General features: G+C 31.8%; 1 protein-coding gene across 17 annotated transcripts in view; it reads left to right on the top strand.

Annotated features, from left to right (window-relative positions):
* LOC145239882 (oxygen-dependent coproporphyrinogen-III oxidase-like) overlaps positions 1 to 19,944 on the top strand; it is a 985,985-nt gene that overhangs the window by 489,566 nt on the left and 476,475 nt on the right. For all 17 annotated transcript variants that reach the window (XM_080103476.1, XM_080103478.1, XM_080103489.1 and 14 more), the window contains one exon: positions 19,867 to 19,927. In XM_080103476.1, coding sequence (XP_079959602.1) covers positions 19,867 to 19,927 — 61 coding nt within the window. The remainder of the gene's footprint in view (positions 1 to 19,866; positions 19,928 to 19,944) is intronic.

The raw sequence follows: 19,944 nt of genomic DNA, 5'->3' as shown, positions 1-19,944 counted from the left end.
GCTGGCAGAGGGAGACAGCGTCTGCTCTATCACCAATCAAAACCGCACCTCTTCCCCGACCGACCGAAGACGCAGGTTTCTATTCCATGAATGCAATAAAAAGCAATAGTTAATTTTAAATTACAAATTAAAGAGAAAGAATTTAAAGCAATTCTGCATCCAGAAACCAGTTGATTAAGTCCAGAAGAGCCCGAATTTAATCCCTTTTCGTACGAATTGTATATGAAATTTTTGATGCAAATAATTTTTGTTAGGAAAATTATCTCCAAAGTTTTCATTACTCATTGATAGTCTGTTGATTTAAGAATGACTCGATTGATTCAGATTTATTTTGATGTAGCTGAGCATATCAACCATTCACATGAGTATAAAAGAGAAACTCAATCGCAGTGTCTGAAACAAATGATCAGTCAATGTGTTAAAGGTATCACAACCCTAATTTAGGGTCATGCACGTTTTGTATGCTGCTCTAGGCATCAGAACAGTCATTTCCAGCAATCACGTTGCATTTTGAGAGGTTCATCACTAGATAAAGTTAAGTGTAGCTAATGGGACTTAGGGTCAATGCATATCGTCTTACCTGTGTGCATAACAGCGCCAGTGCATATTACATTGATCCCTGCCTCTATTTGCAGCTGCATCTCGACCCCTGCCTCTATTTGGTCCCATGTCTCGACCCCTGCCTCTATTTGGTCCCCATATCTCAACTCCTGCCTAATTTTGAGTTGGTGACTCAACTCCTGCCTTATTTTGAGCCCCTGTCTCGACTCCTCCCCCTTTCTGCTCATGTGTCTCGACTCCTCCCGCTTTCTGCTCATGTGTCTCGACTCCTCCCGCTTTCTGCTCATGTGTCTCGACTCCTCCCGCTTTCTGCTCATGTGTCTCGACTCCTCCCGCTTTCTGCTCATGTGTCTCGACTCCTCCCCCTTTCTGCTCATGTGTCTCAACTCCTCCCGCTTTCTGCTCATGTGTCTCGACTCCTCCCGCTTTCTGCTCATGTGTCTCGACTCCTCCCGGTTTCTGCTCATGTGTCTCGACTCCTCCCGCTTTCTGCTCATGTGTCTCGACTCCTCCCGCTTTCTGCTCCCGTGTCTCGACTCCTCCCCCTTTCTGCTCCCGTGTCTCGACTCCTCCCCCTTTCTGCTCCCGTGTTTCGACTCCTCCCCCTTTCTGCTCCCGTGTCTCGACTCCTCCCCCTTTCTGCTCCCGTGTCTCGACTCCTCCCCCTTTCTGCTCCCGTGTCTCGACTCCTCCCCCTTTCTGCTCCCGTGTCTCGACTCCTCCCCCTTTCTGCTCCCGTGTCTCGACTCCTCCCCCTTTCTGCTCCCGTGTCTCGACTCCTCCCCCTTTCTGCTCCCGTGTCTCGACTCCTCCCCCTTTCTGCTCCCGTGTCTCGACTCCTCCCCCTTTCTGCTCCCGTGTCTCGACTCCTCCCCCTTTCTGCTCCCGTGTCTCGACTCCTCCCCCTTTCTGCTCCCGTGTCTCGACTCCTCCCCCTTTCTGCTCCCGTGTCTCGACTCCCGTGTCTGTCTGCGCCCGTGTCTCGACTCCCGTGTCTGTCTGCGCCCGTGTCTCGACTCCCGTGTCTGTCTGCGCCCGTGTCTCGACTCCCGTGTCTCGACTCCCGTGTCTGTCTGCGCCCGTGTCTCGACTCCCGCCTTTTTTGTGCAGGTGTCCTCATTTTGTTACGATTCCTATTTTTTTCTCCCCCGTCTTGATTCCTGCCTCATTATGTGCATTTTTTTTTTTGTGTTTCTGTACTTACGTCTTTTTATATGCTCGTTTTATGTTGTCTTTGTGTCTGCATATTTCTGTTTTTTTTTTGGGGGGGGGAGTCTGTATTGTCATGTCTAGTTTGATTATATCTGCAATTTTCTGTTGTTTTTACTTTCTTCTTTTGCGGCACGACATTTTAAGTTTTTTTCCCCCCAGTATTTTCACCCATTTTTTAATCACTTTTCTTACATTTTCTCGCATTTCTATTTCATTTAGCGCCCAGGGCTCTCTCTTGTACATGACACTCTAGAAAGTTGACACTTTTAAAACTGAAATGTTATTGATTTGTTTTTCCTAGACTTTTTGTATTCAAACATTTGTTTCATGTCGTAAATGTTTTTAATAATCTATCTCCCCCCCACCACCACCACCGAAGCCTTGTTACACACGGACTCACCTTCTTTCCATATTTATGAGTCCTAGAAGCAGCAGCAGCAGCAGCAGCAGCCGGAACGTTTATGTCTTTAAAATCTGCATACTCACTTTTTGTGGTTACTGCTTATTCTCTTGCATTTCTGACTAGGGACATCGTTTTCCGCATTTTTTCTTAGATATATAGGGAAAGACAACAAATGGAGAGGAGATCAGTAGGAGAGAAAGAGAGAGATGGAATAAAATGGGAAACGAGGCAGGGCTTAGCTAATGTGGGAGGGGGGGCCTAAAAAGAATGAAGAGAAAATGAGCAGTAAGAAAAAAGAAAAAGGATAAAAAATGTTCAAACGGCTGCAAAGGATGAAGAGGAAAAGACAAGATGAGAAAATAAAAGAACCGGAAGAAAAAGAAGACTAGTTAGAATTTCATAACCGAGGGAGCGGGATACTAAGGAAAAGAGATAGAAAATATTGTTTCCATCTTTAACTTTTGTGTGATCTCTTGCCATCTTTTTATAATCCCCTGCTCCCTCTTTTTCCCTCATCCTCTCTCCTCTCTTTTTACATATCTCTCCTCACTGTCTTTTTACATATCTCTCTCTCTCTTTTTAAATCACTTTCTGTTTAACTTTCTTTCTATCTCTCTCTCCCTCTCATATATATATATATATATATATATATATATATATATATATATATATATATATATATATATATAAGAACAAGTAGTTAATAAAATATGTTAAAACCACTTTGAAAAAGAGTTTAAAAAAAAACATATTTAATTTTAAAAAGGAAACACAAAATAAGTGGATAATCCTTAATCCGTAGAGTTTTAAAGACATACATTTCTTCTCATCAGAGGGTAAGATTTAACAAAATTCGGAAACGGATTTTGCTTGCAAAAGAATTTGATGAAACTACAAGTAAGTCATAGATCTTACTTGGTAACAAATAGTGAATCAGAGGGAATAGGGTGAAGAAAAAGGTGATTTCACGTGAATGGATAGTCTGGTGAAGGGTAAAATATCCAATAACGGTAAAATCCAGAATCCAAAAAAGTTGGTTAAATTTCCATTTCCACAAGTAAAACCCAAGAGAATCACGTAATTGGAAGATGGTCCAAAGTAACACAAAAACCAGAAATCTGTGGAATAATTCATAAATGGGTACAAGGAAAAGGAAACAAGTTCAAATAATATTATTAAAAGAAAGATAAAATATGCGTAGAAAAAAGAAATGGAAGAAATTTAAAACACGACTGTCAAGGCTGGGCTAATTAAAAAATAAATCAGTGTATATATATATATATATATATATATATATATATATATATATATATATATATATAGAGAGAGAGAGAGAGGGGGTAATGTGGTAAGAGTTTAGGCTTCTTACCATGAAATCCCTCGTTAGATTCAGCCACTCTAATGCGTCATAGATGACGAAACATGTGTCATTGGATAATTATATTTTAAAAATAATATATATATATATATATATATATATATATATATATTATATTATCCTCTCTTCCATGAGCTCGGCTACCTGTGTTAATGCATACTTCCAGATTATGGAATGCTAATTCACAATGTAGTAATGTTTGCCATTTCTTGTAAATTGGAAGTCGAGAAATGTGTTATTTAAGAATTAGTTCCGTTGGATATGATGTTTAATATTACTTCCCTTTAACTGATCAACTTAACCGAAATCTGTATCAAATATTGTTGCACGTTTCTATGTATGCATAATTTACAAAATTTTCATCAGTGTATATATATATATATGTATATATATATATATATATATATATATATATATATATATATACTAGCTGTACACGGCCAAGCGTTGCTGTGGCTCAGTTTGTTAAAATGGAACACATTCCTCAAGAAAAATTGCATTTTGTTCGTTTATTTACTTTTATTATTTGTTGCAATTTTGCAATCTTTTTAATCAATAAAAGTTATTTTTTCCCCAAAAAAAGATTAATTTTTTACCATAAATTGTTAGGTGACGGTTTTTTTTTTTCAGGAAAACTTGCACTTTTTTGTTTTAAAGAAATTTGGCAGTAAACGTTTCTCTTTGAAAACGGAATTTTTATTATAAAAAGAAAAGATCATTGCTTTACATGAACACTGTAAATAGTTATGTGAAAGTAGAGAAAAATTTGATTTTTTTTTCAAGAGAATGTACAAATTATTTTTGTTTTTTAACAGATGTTCAGAAAATAAACAGAAAAATACTTCCATCATTAATTATGCAAAAAAATAAATAAAATGTTGATTTAGTGTTTCAACATTATGCTTATAAATTATGATAAAACTTGCTGAGTATGCGTTGTTTTACGGTTGTTGTAAAAATGGAACGGAAATTTAAATTTCGCTTCGTTTTAATTTTTCTTAATTTTTTAATTGTGCCCCCCCCCAAACGAATATAATAAAAACAGTAACATTCAACAATTGTACTTTATGTATATAAAACACAATCTATTTATATATATAAAAAAAAAGTTAATAACGAAAGGGAAATAATTCCATTTTTAAACGAAAAAGTCAGTTTGGTATATCTTTTTGTTATTTTTTACATAAGTCCAGCTTGCCATTCATATTGGAAATGTCGACATTTATATGTTGTCGGGTACGTTTACAACGAATAAACACTCCAATCTAGTAGATGTATCAGAATTTTTGTAGGAATTTTTGACACCCCTATCACGAAACGGCGAATAAAATATAAAAAAACTCGTAATTTCTCTTTTCAAAGTGGGTTATTTATTTTCTTTATGGATTATACTTCCAAAATAAACTATTAAAGTTGTTTTAAAAGTAATAGAAATATATTTTTTTATTTTTTTAAAAAACAGTAATGAATTTTACGAGTTAAGTATTTTTCAATTTTTAAACTTTAAAAATCTATCAAACTTTTCTATTGATTCAATTTTTACGATATTTTCAGGGTCAATATGAAATTTTATGCTCTTTCCAATAAACCGAATATAATATTTTAGACAAACGTTTTTTTTTAATTCACGCCCCACCTCATTTTCAAATGTCTATTAAAAAGTAAATAATTAATTTACTCACCAAAGTTTTATATTTCACAAATTGAAAATAAAAGATCAATAAATAATATATTCAAATTTAAAACAAAAAAAGTAGTGTTTTTTAGAAATTTACCTGTAAAGTTTGAAGTTTAAAACCTTTTCTTTTTAAACCACGTTGTTTTTTTTTCTTTTGTTTTTTTTTATGAAACCTTGGTCCTTGTTCCTTTAATTGAAAAAAAAATTAGGGTTTGAATTACATTTTTTCGAGTAGTTATAAGCTTGGAAAGACGGGTCGAATAATTCACGCCTGCCATTTTGAAATGTCTATTAAAAAGTAAATAATTTACTCACCAAAGTGTTATATATCACAAATTGAAGAGAAAAGGTCAATAAATAATATATTCAAATTTAAAACAAAAAAGAACTGTTTTTGAGAAATTTACCTGTAAAGTCCGAAGTTTAAAACCTTTTTTAAAAAAAAAAAAGTTATTTGTTTTTTTTTGTTTTTTTTGTTTTTTTAATGAAACCTTGGTCTTTGCTCCTTTAATTGAAAAAAAATTAGGGCTTGAGTTACATTTTTCGAGGAGTTATAAGCTTGGAAAAACGGGGTGGAATTATTCACTAATTTTCACGAAATTTCTGACACACCTACCAATCTACTCATGTTAGAACGGCTTTCGGAATAGACACCCCTAACCTTGCCAGCATACCCGAAGAGCTATAAAAGTAGACTTGTTGAATGTGAATGATGAGTTGGACGTAATGTAAAAATGTACCGAATTTAAAAGGGAACGAAATTCAAATTTCTGTTCTATTTTTACAACAACCGTAAAGCAGAGCATTCTATGCAAATTTTACCTAACTTACTGTATTAATGCTATTTTTTTAAGCAAAAAAAAAAAATATTTAGGTTTGGCTATAAATTCCTAAACTTATTTCACCCAAAATAATTTAGGTGACTGAAATAGAAATCTAATTCTTTAATTTCCTGAATAGTATGCGAGAATTCATTTTTCTTCGAGTTATATTGAATTCATTAATACGGACTTTAGGGGCTTTTTTCGTAATGTTACTGTAAAAATTATTTTTTATTGTTACAAATTACGATGCTTTATTTATATAAAAAAAGCAAAAATAAATTCTTGCATTTTTTTATTTACTACTGAAATCCATAACTTTAGTAAAGGTATTTTTTGGTTAAACAAGATAAAACATTTTCACTAAGAGTTAAGTAAAATTAATTAGTTCATTATATTCTGCGATCATTATTTGATAAATACTGCAATTTTCATTAAAATTGGTTAATTTCCTGATTTTTGGTGAATTTTTAAGTAAAGGAAGGGGTCAAAATGTTTATACACTTTGAGCGTCGGCATTTATTTTGTCTGTACTTACCATTTTTCGATGAATATTTGATAGGAAAGCGACCACGTGTGGTTAATTTAAATTAAATTTCAATCATATGGTTACATTATCAATAATCATGTGATTAAACCCATTCAAAATTTACCGATATTGTAAACACATTCTGTTTACATTAAGCCTGTAGTGTTTTTTTTAGTGATGCAGTGTTGGCAACTGAGATTAAAAAAACCCACGAGATCAGGAGAAAGAAATGTCCAGAAAATCGCTATATTTTTAACTTTTATCATCTGAAATTTTCAAAAATCGCTACCCCCCCCCCAAACTCCATATTTTAACTTCCTACCATAAAAAAATGATAAATATAGTATATTCAATATATAAAATGTTCCGTGTTTTCTCACTATATGTTTCTGGAATTATATTGAAGCGGTTAGCTCCCCAGAAGGCTTACATGTTTTATCAGCTAGTTTTACCTGTTTTTTTCAGAGAAGGTTTTTTTTTTTTTGCAGGAAACAAATCATGAACTCAAACTTTTTACAATAAAAGTTAAATTGAAATATACTGCAAATTAAACATCACAATAATGGTGCAACATACTTTGAAATTAGAAAAATAAAAAAACAAAAAAACTTTGTTTTAGCATGTTAAAAGTATTTAGGTTGGTAGATAATTAAATTCTACTGTATTGGTATAAGTTTTTTTTTTTTTTTTTTTTGTGTTTCTTGCTTTTTACAATTTTCGACTAAATACTTCTAAATTAAGCAGGGCTGCTTAGATCGTATTTTAAACTAAACTTCGGAGGTTGGAATGCCCCCCCCCCACTTAAAATGTACTTGAAAAAATCGATTTTATAGCGAGATTTAAGAATGGTTAGCCGAAAAAAAGGTGAAAAACAAAACAAATAATCAATAAATAATTGTTACCAAAGGCAATAAATGCTACTTTTTTTACTTACATGAATGAGTTTATTTTATGTTTTAAAGTATTTTCAAGCGCCTTTCTTTATTTTTTAATCGAACATTGCGGGTGTGGGGGTGCCAAATATCTCCAGATTTTCTAGAATTCCCCGCTAGATTGCAAACGAAATCTCCAGATCTAGCAGGAAAAAAACTAAATTGGAAACACTGGTCACGTGACAGGAAGTGGTAATAAATAATTGTCCCTAATTAAAAAAATGGCCTATCGGTACAAAGAAAACCAACTATTTATCATAGAAAAATTAAGTATAATGTTATAATTAAAAAGAAATATATAAAAACACACATGGATATAGTAAACATATTATACCAAAACGTGGAAGCCATCCGTCCAGTGGTTTTTTAGACTATTAATTGCGAACGAACCAAGAGTTACATTTTTATATATATAGATATATATATATATGAAATTTTCTTAAGTAATTATTTTCTAAATCTTGTTTTGTATAAAAAGACAAAAAGAAAAACAAAAAGTGAAAACTTTACTTCTTGTATGCATGGCCAAACTACTGTCATTTTTTTGTTTACAGACTTAAAACTTGATGTATAGGATATTTTGCCAATAAAATAGCTGCCAAGGGGACAAACTTGGAAAATTGGAACTTTTCAGGCATAAGTTGACTTTGTGTATCCTCCATACATACACAAATATACATTTACATGTTTAATTGTGTTAATTTGTAAAGTTTTAATATAAATATATCCTTAGGTCAGATGGTAGGGAATACAGCTGTAGAACTAAATATTTTGGTTTTGATCCTGACTGAGGCCCACCAAATCATATTTAAGCATATTTTACAACCAGGCAACGCTAGGTGACCTGCTTATCATATAATAATTGCACCATGTTCTTTTTTAATTAAGAAACCTCTGAACTTTTTTTTAATTAGTTTTGTTTTACTGCATGTATTTTTATTTAAATAAAGGACTAATAGTTATATATATTTAATAAATTAATAAATATTTAATAATTTTATATATATATTTAATAATTAAATATATATTTAATTATTCAATAGTTAAATATATATTATTCAAAACTTTAATATATATTATTAAATAATTTAATATATATTTGATGATTAAATATATTTGATAATCTAATATATATTTAATAATTAAATATATATATTTGATAATTTAATAATTTAATATATATTTAATAATTAAATATATATATTTGATAATATAATAATTTAATATATATTTAATAATTAAATATATATATTTGATAATTTAATAATTTAATATATATTTAATAATTAAATATATATATTTGATAATTTAATAATTTAATATATATTTAATTAAATATATATATTTGATAATTTAATAATTTAATATATATTTAATTAAATATATATATTTGATAATTTAATAATTTAATATATATTTAATAATTAAATATATATATCTGATAATTTAATAATTTAATATACATTTAATTATTAAGTATATATATTTAATAATTTAACAATTTATTATATATTTAATTATTTAATATATATTTAATAATTTTATATATTTTATAATTAAATAATTTAATATTGTTTAATAATTTTATATATTTAATTATTTAATATATATTTGATAATTTAATATATGATTCATAATTTAATGATTATATATATATATATATATATATATATATATTTTATTATTTAATATATATAATTTAATAATTTCATTTATATAGTGGCCCCTTTACATACAAGATTTATTCATTCCCTGGATAGTGCTCGTATCTTGAATATCTCGTATCTAGAATGAATTTTCATTATAAGAAATAACGGAAAACCAATTAATCTGTTCCCGGCTTGCAAAATCATTAAGTTTATCCTAATCAACTATAAACCACAAACTCACTCAAACAAACACTATGCTCATGTTTGCCTATTATCGCTTGCTTCATTTCGATTGACATAATCCTCTTATTTCTTTCTCAGAGGACATCTTTCTCTTTCCTTTTTCCCAACTCATAGTATGGTCACAAAAATAAGATGCGATAAAAACAACACAACAGAAGTCTGTATGGTGGGAAACACAGATGCTGAGTCGGGCTGATGCTGGACACTCTCGACCACTCGGCCATCTAGCAATAGCATCTGCAAACTCTCGTAACTTGGATTTTCTCTTGTATGTTGGTTAAGATTTTTGCTTGGAAGATGTCTCATGTCTCAAGTTTCTGGTAAATAAAGTAGCTCGTATGTAGAGGGGTCACTCTATTTAATAATTTTATAATGTCATATATATTTAATAATTTAATAAAGCTTTAATAATTTTATAATGTCATATATATTTAATAATTTAATAAAGCTTTAATAATTTTATAATGTCATATATATTTAATAATTTAATAAAGCTTTAATAATTTTATAATGTCATATATATTTAATAATTTAATAAAGCTTTAATAATTTTATAATGTCATATATATTTAATAATTTAATAAAGCTTTAATAATTTTATAATGTCATATATATTTAATAATTTAATAAAGCTTTAATAATTTTATAATGTCATATATATTTAATAATTTAATAAAACTTTAATAATTTTATAATGTCATATATATTTAATAATTTAATAAAGCTTTAATAATTTTATAATGTCATATATATTTAATAATTTAATAAAGCTTTAATAATTTTATAATGTCATATATATTTAATAATTTAATAAAGCTTTAATAATTTTATAATGTCATATATATTTAATAATTTAATAAAGCTTTAATAATTTTATAATGTCATATATATTTAATAATTTAATAAAGCTTTAATAATTTTATAATGTCATATATATTTAATAATTTAATAAAGCTTTAATAATTTTATAATGTCATATATATTTAATAATTTAATAAAGCTTTAATAATTTTATAATGTCATATATATTTAATAATTTAATAAAGCTTTAATAATTTTATAATGTCATATATATTTAATAATTTAATAAAGCTTTAATAATTTTATAATGTCATATATATTTAATAATTTAATAAAGCTTTAATAATTTTATAATGTCATATATATTTAATAATTTAATAAAGCTTTAATAATTTTATAATGTCATATATATTTAATAATTTAATAAAGCTTTAATAATTTTATACTTAATTATATATTATTAATTTAATTTATGTTTAATAATTTAACATATATTTGATATCTCACTAGTTTAATACGTCCCAAGACAAAGTACTGTTGTCACATCTGGAGAGGTTCTACTCAGAGCATCTCTTTCTTACCTTGACAGTACAAAACCGACTTCAAAATCTAGTGGGGAATGTCCTCTTCTCTTCGCTACAGACTCTTTCTCTTAGGAGAGAAGTTGCTAGTCTTTCTCTGCTCTATTGTTATTTTCGTGTTAGGTGCTCAACTGAGCTTCAATTTATGGTTTCTTCTGTAAAACATTTACAGCAAAAACTCATTTAACTACAACCACTGCAATGATTTCCCTTTTTCCCTCTGCCTACCAATCACTAAACAGAACTTCCATCAGCAAAGTATCTTTCCTAGAACTAACCAATCTGTAAAACAATACTACGGGGCTGTTTCCCAATTGTCTACAACATGGTCGTTTTCATGTTCAGTGTGAACAAAATTCTTGTTAAACAGTCATCTTAAATAATCAAATTCTGACTAGCTACAACCATCATTAGAAATTCTTATAATATTGTTTCACTGTCCACTTGATAAATTCACTTATCCTTGAGTGGCCTCTGGGTCTTGATAAGTGGTGTAGTAAAAATAATGCATAGTTACCAGGCGAGTTTAGAGCGCAAAAACTATCAGTAGTGAACGAATGATCCAATGACTGATGTCAAGGAGAAACTTCCTTGAACTCATAACAACATTTCAGGAATGGACCAAACTACAGCAGTATCCCAGATTTCTAGAGAATATGCCTCTATTACTGAAACAGGAATCCTCCCTCCTTACTTTTTGTAGCCGTCTCTCCTAGCTCAGAATTCACCTGGATTCAGTGGAAAATATTCAAGTGCCTTAGAGAAAGAATGAGGTGATCAGAAATTGCTGTGACTGGATATGACTACAAAACCGACTCGACTATTTGCGAATTTGGAAAGGAAGCTCAACCTGTGCAGCTTGAAAGATCTTGCAGAGTATAACAAAAATGCAAAGGATTGCATAAAAACAAATGTTGTCGTATGATCACATGCTTTAAAGACATGCAAAGAAGAATAGGGAAAAAATTTTTTTAATTTTTTTTTTAAGAACAAAAAATTGTTAGGTAAGTGTTATTCAGACTCGGCTGAGTTGGGAACAATGGTTAAGAGGTATTATGCTACTGTTAAACGTAGCCGTACAGACCCAAATGATGCTGAATGCTTTGGTCACACAAATTTGGCAGTTGTTTTGGGAAACATAAAAAAAGAATCTCCTAGAGATTGTACATACTTTCTCAAAATATATTAGTATGAAATTTAGTCTGGAAAAATGTGTCAAGTGTTTACTCAGCGCTGGGAAGAAGATTAAAAAATTAAAACATACAGCTTGACCTAGAAGAACAGGAACAGTACAAATACCTTAGCAAAGAAGAAAACTACTCACTTCAACATGGCAGAATGAGAGAAAAAAATAGATAAAGAATAAGAAAAATTTGCAAAACACAACTCACAAATAAAAAGAAACTGCCATTAAGAAGCTTTCCATGCAAGTAATAACATATAACTTTGACATTATAGACTGGCCACAAAAGGATATTAATAGGTGTTGTGTCGTAAGACAATAGTAAAAGAAGAAAATCAAGTCGAGGTTGGTTTAACAAACGAACTGTATTAACATCACAGGTACAAAGGTAGGAATACGGATATAACTGACTAGCGCTCAGCTAGGCAATGGAGTACTGTCGCTCCTTCTTACTGGTGTTTACATTACTGACACTATATATATATATATATATATATATATATATATATATATAGTGAAAACTGGTATAATTTCCCTTATGCATAGAAAGGCCAGTATAATACCCCCCCCCCTCACTTTGAAAATATCCCATCTGAGGATTAATAACGTTTCTGTTTTGGGTTCACCCTAATCAACTCAGTTGATTTCTGTTTTCGTTTTGACCTCCTATTCTTAGGAGCTGTCTCTAGTATGGGCACCTGAAAAGTATCAGACACTGTGTCCATGATGTCACCTCACTGTTCGAGTATCTTTTCCGCATCTCGTCCCTTAATCATATAGACCATGTTGCCTATTTGTTTTTCAACAATGCCAGACTCCCAGAAAGTCCTATTATTTTTGTGAATCTTGTAGAAGACTCTTTCGCTAACTTTGTACCGTTTTTTTGTTATCGGTTTTTTGAAGTTTGACCTATCCTGGTTTGTGTGAAAAATCGATCTAACCTTGCGTCCGAACATGACCTCAGCAGGTGTCTTCGACATTTTGATGTTTGTATTCAACGTGACCCTGTAAACCTGGAAAAACTGTTGGATTGACTTATCCATCGGTTATCCACTAGCTTTTTTCAGAGCTCTCTTGAATGTATCAACAAACATCTCCGCTTGCCCATTACTTCTCGGGTGGTATGGTGAAATGGTTATATGCTCGATTAGATGACCCTCACAAAAATGTTTAAATTCAGTAGACATGAATTGCGTTCCATTGTCTGTGATAATGCAGTCCACTACGCCAAACCTAGTGAATAGTTCATATCGGAAGTTAATAGTTGCCTCGGATGTGGGATTCTTGCATTTTAGTACTTCTGGACACTTAGATAAGCTGTCTACAACAATGAGATAATAGAACCCCTCTAGCGGTCTCACAAAGTCTAAGTGAATTCTCGACCAAGGTCGGTCCGGTTTTGCCCACGATCCAAATTGAGTCAGAGGAGCTTTCATAGCTAATACGCATCTTCTACACTCCCTGACTTTTTCTTCTGTATTATCCTTTTCATTCTTGATATGCCTGGATGTCCTACATGGAATTCCTTGAGCATTTTTTTCTGTAGTGTTGCAGGAATTACCACCTTGTCGCTATATAATAGGATGTTATCGCAAATTGAATAGATTCCCTCATCCAATTGGTTATTGTTGATTTTTTTTCTTTCGTGCTTATAATAAATTCGTTTACATCTGCCTTACTCTTAATCTCATCAAGCATTACTGGAAGTTCTCTTATTGTTTTGGTTAAGATAGGAATACGGGTATAACTGACTAGTGCTCAGCTAGGCAGTGGAGTACTGTCACTCCTTCTCACCGGTGTAGACATTACTAGTACTATATATATATATATAGTGAGAACTGGTGTAATTTCCCTTATGCATAGAAACGCCGGTATAACAATAGGTTAGACAGTAAAACAAAACAAAAAAAAATGTTGACACTGTACAGAGTAATGAACAGAAACCAATGTCTATTCCCAGAGGAACAGTTGGTATGAGTTTCTCAGACATTTACCACCAATACTGGGCCAGTATTGAGAGCACTGGGCAATATCTGATGAGCTCCCAGAAACCAAACTTTGAGATGATATATAAACACCAAAGAATGAAGAGCCAGTAGAACTACCTCCATCACAAATTTGGCCAAACATTTTGCACAAGACTGTCTTACAAATGAGATAGAAACAGAAAACAAGCCTGCAATGGAAATAGCCCAGAAGTGTCGGCAAAACTACATGAAGACCTTCCATTACAAAAAAAACAAACTAGAAAAATGGGGCAACCAACAGTTTGCCAAGTATTTTCTGGATGAATTATCACATGAATTTATAGATAAAGAAGTTTCTGTAGATTGTACAGAGGATTCCACTACAGATTGGAGGTCATCCTCTAGTGTTTTTGCCATTTCTTTAGTTATGTGTTCATTTGTTTTCCTGCCCAGAGGAGCAAGAGGTATGGATCTCTCAGAGCTTGACCATCATCATTGTGCCACCACTGTGAGCACTGGACAATATGTAATGGTCTCCGAGAATCCAAACCGCATTATGGTACATCAGCATCATGAAACAAGAATCTGCAGAACAATCTCCATTATGAAACTGGCCAAACATTTTGCACATGAATGTCTTACAAATAAAAATAACAAGCCCGCCACAGAAATAACCCGAAAGACTTGCCATTGCAAAACTGAAAGTGCGTCAAGTATTTTCTAGGTGAATTCACTCAAAACTATATATTGCTAAAGAAATGCTCTATAGGCTGGTTAAAAAGAGGAATATAATGGCTGCCCAAACCAAGACTTAGTGACCAATGATTTTAAAAAGATGAGTAGTCTCAGGAATGACCAAAAATGCAGGTTCTGCTACACAGAAGTAGAGAGTGTGGCCCACCTGACATCCAGCTGTGAGGTTCTGCTGGGGGGACAGCTACTAGACACCGTGACAAAATGGCGTGTGTAAATATCTCCGTTGAAAAACCTGTAAAAAGTTAAATATTGAAGCAGCAAGTCCTGGGAACATCTATAATAAAAATCTCACCTGCCTGTTTGTATGTTTGCCTAAAACTTTCGACAAAGGCGACAAATTTTCACAAGATTGTTATCGTTTTGAAGCTTGACCCTTCGGACGACAAATATAAAAAAATTAGCTAAAAAGATTAATTCGTTCACCCTCAACTGGGCACTTTTCTACAAGGAGGAGACGCTTTTTTCGCCGATATTTTCGAAAGTCATCTCCTCTTTTTGACAGACTAGCCTTAATTTAAATGTTTACCACTTCTGGTTTTGTGGTGGACGCAACGGCAAAGACGTCACTTTTTTTTAATGTTCTTTTCCTCCTTCGCGGTACGGGTTCAGGCCTGCTTGCCTACTACCACTTTTATTTTTTTTTTTTGCTCACCCCCCCGCCCCCCCCCCAAACACCCGGGAAATGCCGGGTACCCAGACTAGTATGCCAGAAAGGATAGTTGGAAATAAGTCCTATACCATTCATTATGACTATGCAATTCTTACAGCTACGTTCCTAGAAAATGGAACTATTAAACGTGATATAGTGATATGGACAAAGAGATAGAAACAACCTTAATAAGTGTTAGTGTCCCATATGATGCTGGGTTAACAGAGCTAAGAGAAAAGATAATGAAATACCAAGGTTCTATGTATTACATTAAAAGAAACTGGAATCTTGGGAAGATCTCCATCATTCCAGTAATTATAGGACTCTTGAAAAAGAAATTTAAAAATATATCTAATGAATCAATGAATAATGGGTCAAGTGCAAAAGAGATAAATAAAATAATAGTTACACTTAAAAGGACGGCTAGATTCTTAAAAAAAACTCTCGGTTGAAATGTAAGAGACAGTGGGTGAATGTCTGGCATTTGGTAGGATGCCCCATCTCCAACTAGAACGAAAGAACAATATTAACTTTTAATTGTGATAGACTTTTTTTTTTATATTTCTCAATAAAAATATGAGATTTTCTCTCATTGTTTTTCAGTCATAATTGAAAAAATGTTTCCATTTTATGTGGCAGAATTACTTCACTTTTAAAAATAAACTGCAGTGAAAGTGCGTTGCTATAATGTTTATAATGTGATACAATGATTAAACATGAACATTTTCTTGTCAGTTTAAATGCTATTTAAGTCCAAGTTTTAAAAGCTCACAAGGTAATCTTCTATGTTAGTAATAATAACGAAACGTAAGGAAATCATGTGAGTTTTTAAAGTTATTATTTCCAGGCTAACACCGGGTTCTTATTTAGTATACAATAATAATAAAAAAAAAACATAAATTGTAAATTTGAGTTATTAATGAAGCCAAAGTATCGATCCACGTTGCGATACATTGTAGATAAATAATGCTGGCCTTCATTTGTTTATATTGGTTTTCTAAAAAGTTAACATAGTTCAAATAATGACAATTTGTTACCTACGAATAGGAAAATGCCTTTGCTTCAGTTGTGCATAAATAGCTTGGTTATTTATTTATTTATTTTTTTGTTTTGCTGGATTTTAGTTTTCTTAGTTTATTTTTATGTCTCTCTCTCTCTCTCTCTCCCTCTCTCTCTCTCTCTCTCTCTCTCTCTCTCTCTATTTAATTGATTATTATAGCTTCATGAACGAAAGCTGCATAAAAAGCATTCTTAATCGATTTTTTTCTTTGTATATAGCCAACCAACAGTTTTCGATTTTTTTTTTTGTTTAGTAATGTCATAGAGATAATTAAAGAAGATACACACTCAAGATGAGAACAGTAGTCCGATGAATAATAATACATATAACCAATCTTCATCTAAAAAATCAGAAACGTCAAGATACATTTTGTTTTGTCATAAATTCTCTAGAATTATCATATCCAAATATTTCAAAGTGTAAATACATTTTTTTACACCATTTGTAAATACATTTTTTTACTCCATTTGTAAACACTACAGATTCTTAAATATACAATTTTTCGTTCACATTGCTTTACATCAAGATTTTTATTTAAGCAAACATCAAACATTTATAAGTTAGAATTTTTTAATTTAAAAATTTTATAAATACTACTTAACTTAGCTGTATGGTTCTGTGCAGTTCTAGGGGGTTCACAGGCTGATCTCCTCTGATCTTGAGCACGTGGTGCAATGGGGAAAGGAGTGGCTTGTTACTTTTAATGCATCTAAAACCAAGCTTTTATCTTTACATCATCAACGCTCTGATCCCCATCTGGCATCAATTGAAATGAATGGCTCTCGTCTTGGGGAGGCCTCATGTTTTGACAAGCTTCTGGGCTTGACCTTTACTCCTGATCTGAAATGGAACACATACATAAAATCTGTTTCCAAGGCCGCTGGAAAAATGGTGGGATCCTTCTATCGATCCAGTAGATATCTCACTGCTGATGCAATTCTCTATCTATATAAGAGCCAGGTACATCCAAGGATGGAGTATTGTTGCCACATCTGGGCAAGAGCTGCTAGAAAGGACTTATCCTGCCTTGATAGAGTTCAAAATAGACTTCGTAGTCTCGTAGGAGATGTCCTTTTCTCTTCCCTGCAACCTCTATCTCACAGAAGAGATGTTGCGAGTTTGTCTCTATTGTTATTTTCATGGCAAGTGCTCGACTGAGCTTCAATCTATGGTCCCCCCTCGCTAAGCTTTCACAAGAAACACTCGTCTAGCTGAAAACACTATCAATAATTCCCCCCCCACTCTTTATCTTTGCCTAAACCTAAATGTAGATTCCATGAACAAAGCTTCTTTCTTAGAAGTGCACGCCTGTAGAAGTGTTTTCCGTTTTCCTGCTTTCCAGCTGACTACAATCTCATTGTCTTCAAGTCCAACGTAAACAAGTTCTTGATGAGTCGCTCCACTTAAGTTAACAAATTTACCGAATCTCTATTACTAATGATTAGTATATTGTCCAATTGACTACTGTACACTCTTTAACCCTTATCCTCGAGTGGTCTCTAAGTCGTGCAGCCTATGTAAAAAACAAAAAAAAAAAAAACTTTCTATTTTTGAGAAGGGGTTAGGGTATTGAGAATCGTCTGAGGCAAAGGCATCCGTACTGATGAAGCTGCTCAGATACTTCTCGTAGGCTAGAGAGTGCAGTTTTAGTATGCTGGCTTTTTAAAGCCCTGCCGGATCTTTTCTAAAATCCTGAAGATGTGATAAATCGCAACTCAATAAATAAACCACACTTCAAATAGATGCTACCTAAAACAACAAGCATTTCTTTCACGTTTCATCTCCTCCTTTCTATCCACCGAAAAATGTCTAGGTTGGCAACCGAACTAGACTGACCGCCAGCCTGTGAGAAGTTTATTGCCTATTATTTGTGTTAGACCGCATAAGTTTACTCATAAGGAAATCTCAATAATATCTGCTGTTCATATTTATCTCTTCTGTTAGAAGTTGCTGTGAACATATAAAAAAATGGGAAATAGGGTGATTGTGGAGAACATTTTAATTTCTGAAAACTTGTTTATTACTATTGTTTTGTAATACTATATTACTATTGTTTTGTAATACTATATTACTATTGTTTTGTAATACTATATTACTATTGTTTTAAGACAAAATCACATGTAACTAACTCATGGAGAAATTGAAATGCATCCCAGGAGCACACATACAAGGAGATTACCGCATCCTTTTCAGTTTGTATATATTAGTGATGCAGATCACCTACATTGGACAGCATCTCGGTAATTGTACATTATAATAGTAATAAAATAATTAAAAAAAAAATAAAATAAAGTAGAAAAAATTTACAACATAACGTTTACCAAATGCAAAAAAAACAAACAAAAAAAAGAAATATATATATATATATATATTTTTGACCTGCATAGCTTTTCAGTTTGGGAATTTTTTTTAAGGGTTTCTAATGTGAGAATTTGTATTGCAGCCTCAGAGGCTTTCACTGCTGAGATTAAGAATAATGGCTGCCGTTTCTTTACTCGATATGAAGATTCAATACTGTATGTTTGACAAGTGAAAAATCAAATTAAACAAAAATACAAATAACTGTTACTATACAAACCTTTTTTTTTTTTTTTTAAAGTAAACTGTTTTGACATTTGTTTGTTTCAAAATATCTTGCACTATACCGAACCTTTGAAGCTGCAATCTATAATCATCTTTTTTCTGTTGTTAACAATAATGTATTATCAGCATCTTTTACAGATGAGATGAGCGTATCTATGGCTTTTAACTATTAGACCTAAGAAAGTGAAATTTGGTAAAAATGATTTCCTATCTTAACAGTGTTCTATTATTATGCATACAATAAAAATCATAACACATTTTTCATAATAGTAGACATATAATTTATTTTAAAGTTTTTGTATAGAAATCGCTCTAAGGTTTGAAGCCACTTGATGTAAGGAGCTAAAAGCAATACCACTTTAAGGTCAAAACTAGCCAAAAATAAATGTTATATGGATGGATTTTAACCTAGAAATCCACAATTCTTTCTCCTTTTTTAGAAATCTGACACATAGAATGTAAGGACTAAAGAAAGTGACAGTGACGAGGCTATTGAAAGTAAACCCACAGTTAAATTTCTACTTTCCTTATCTTGATCTATTTTATCTATAATTTATTTATATTTTATTTTTCTTAATTTTATTATCTTATATGATTTCTTTAATGTAGTAATTTTAATTCTTACTCTTGAACATTGGTGGAAGTATGTGCTCTTTTAATGTTATAGACATTATGTATAAATATTTAATTTGTATTTATTTGTTCCAAACTGTTTATTCTAAATTCTTCAATAACCAACTGTATAAATTGCATGTTTACCTAGTTAACCTACTCGTCTGCTACCGTATAGTCCCAAATCTGTTACAGTAAGTGTTATTCTGTTTTTTAAATGTACCTGAATGTCTTGTTTTTATGGCATTTATTTTCTTTTTTGTTTTAGATATTGTGGTACTGGATTAATCTTAGGTGGATTCACTGCATGGAGCCTTCGAAAGAATCAGGTAAATAAATACAGAAT

This window comes from Euprymna scolopes, chromosome 19, assembly GCF_053919585.1.
Source record: "Euprymna scolopes isolate OS-2025 chromosome 19, ASM5391958v1, whole genome shotgun sequence".
NCBI lineage: Eukaryota > Metazoa > Mollusca > Cephalopoda > Sepiida > Sepiolidae > Euprymna > Euprymna scolopes.
Note: the sequence above shows the minus strand (reverse complement) of the source record. Positions and strands in the feature narration are given on the sequence as shown.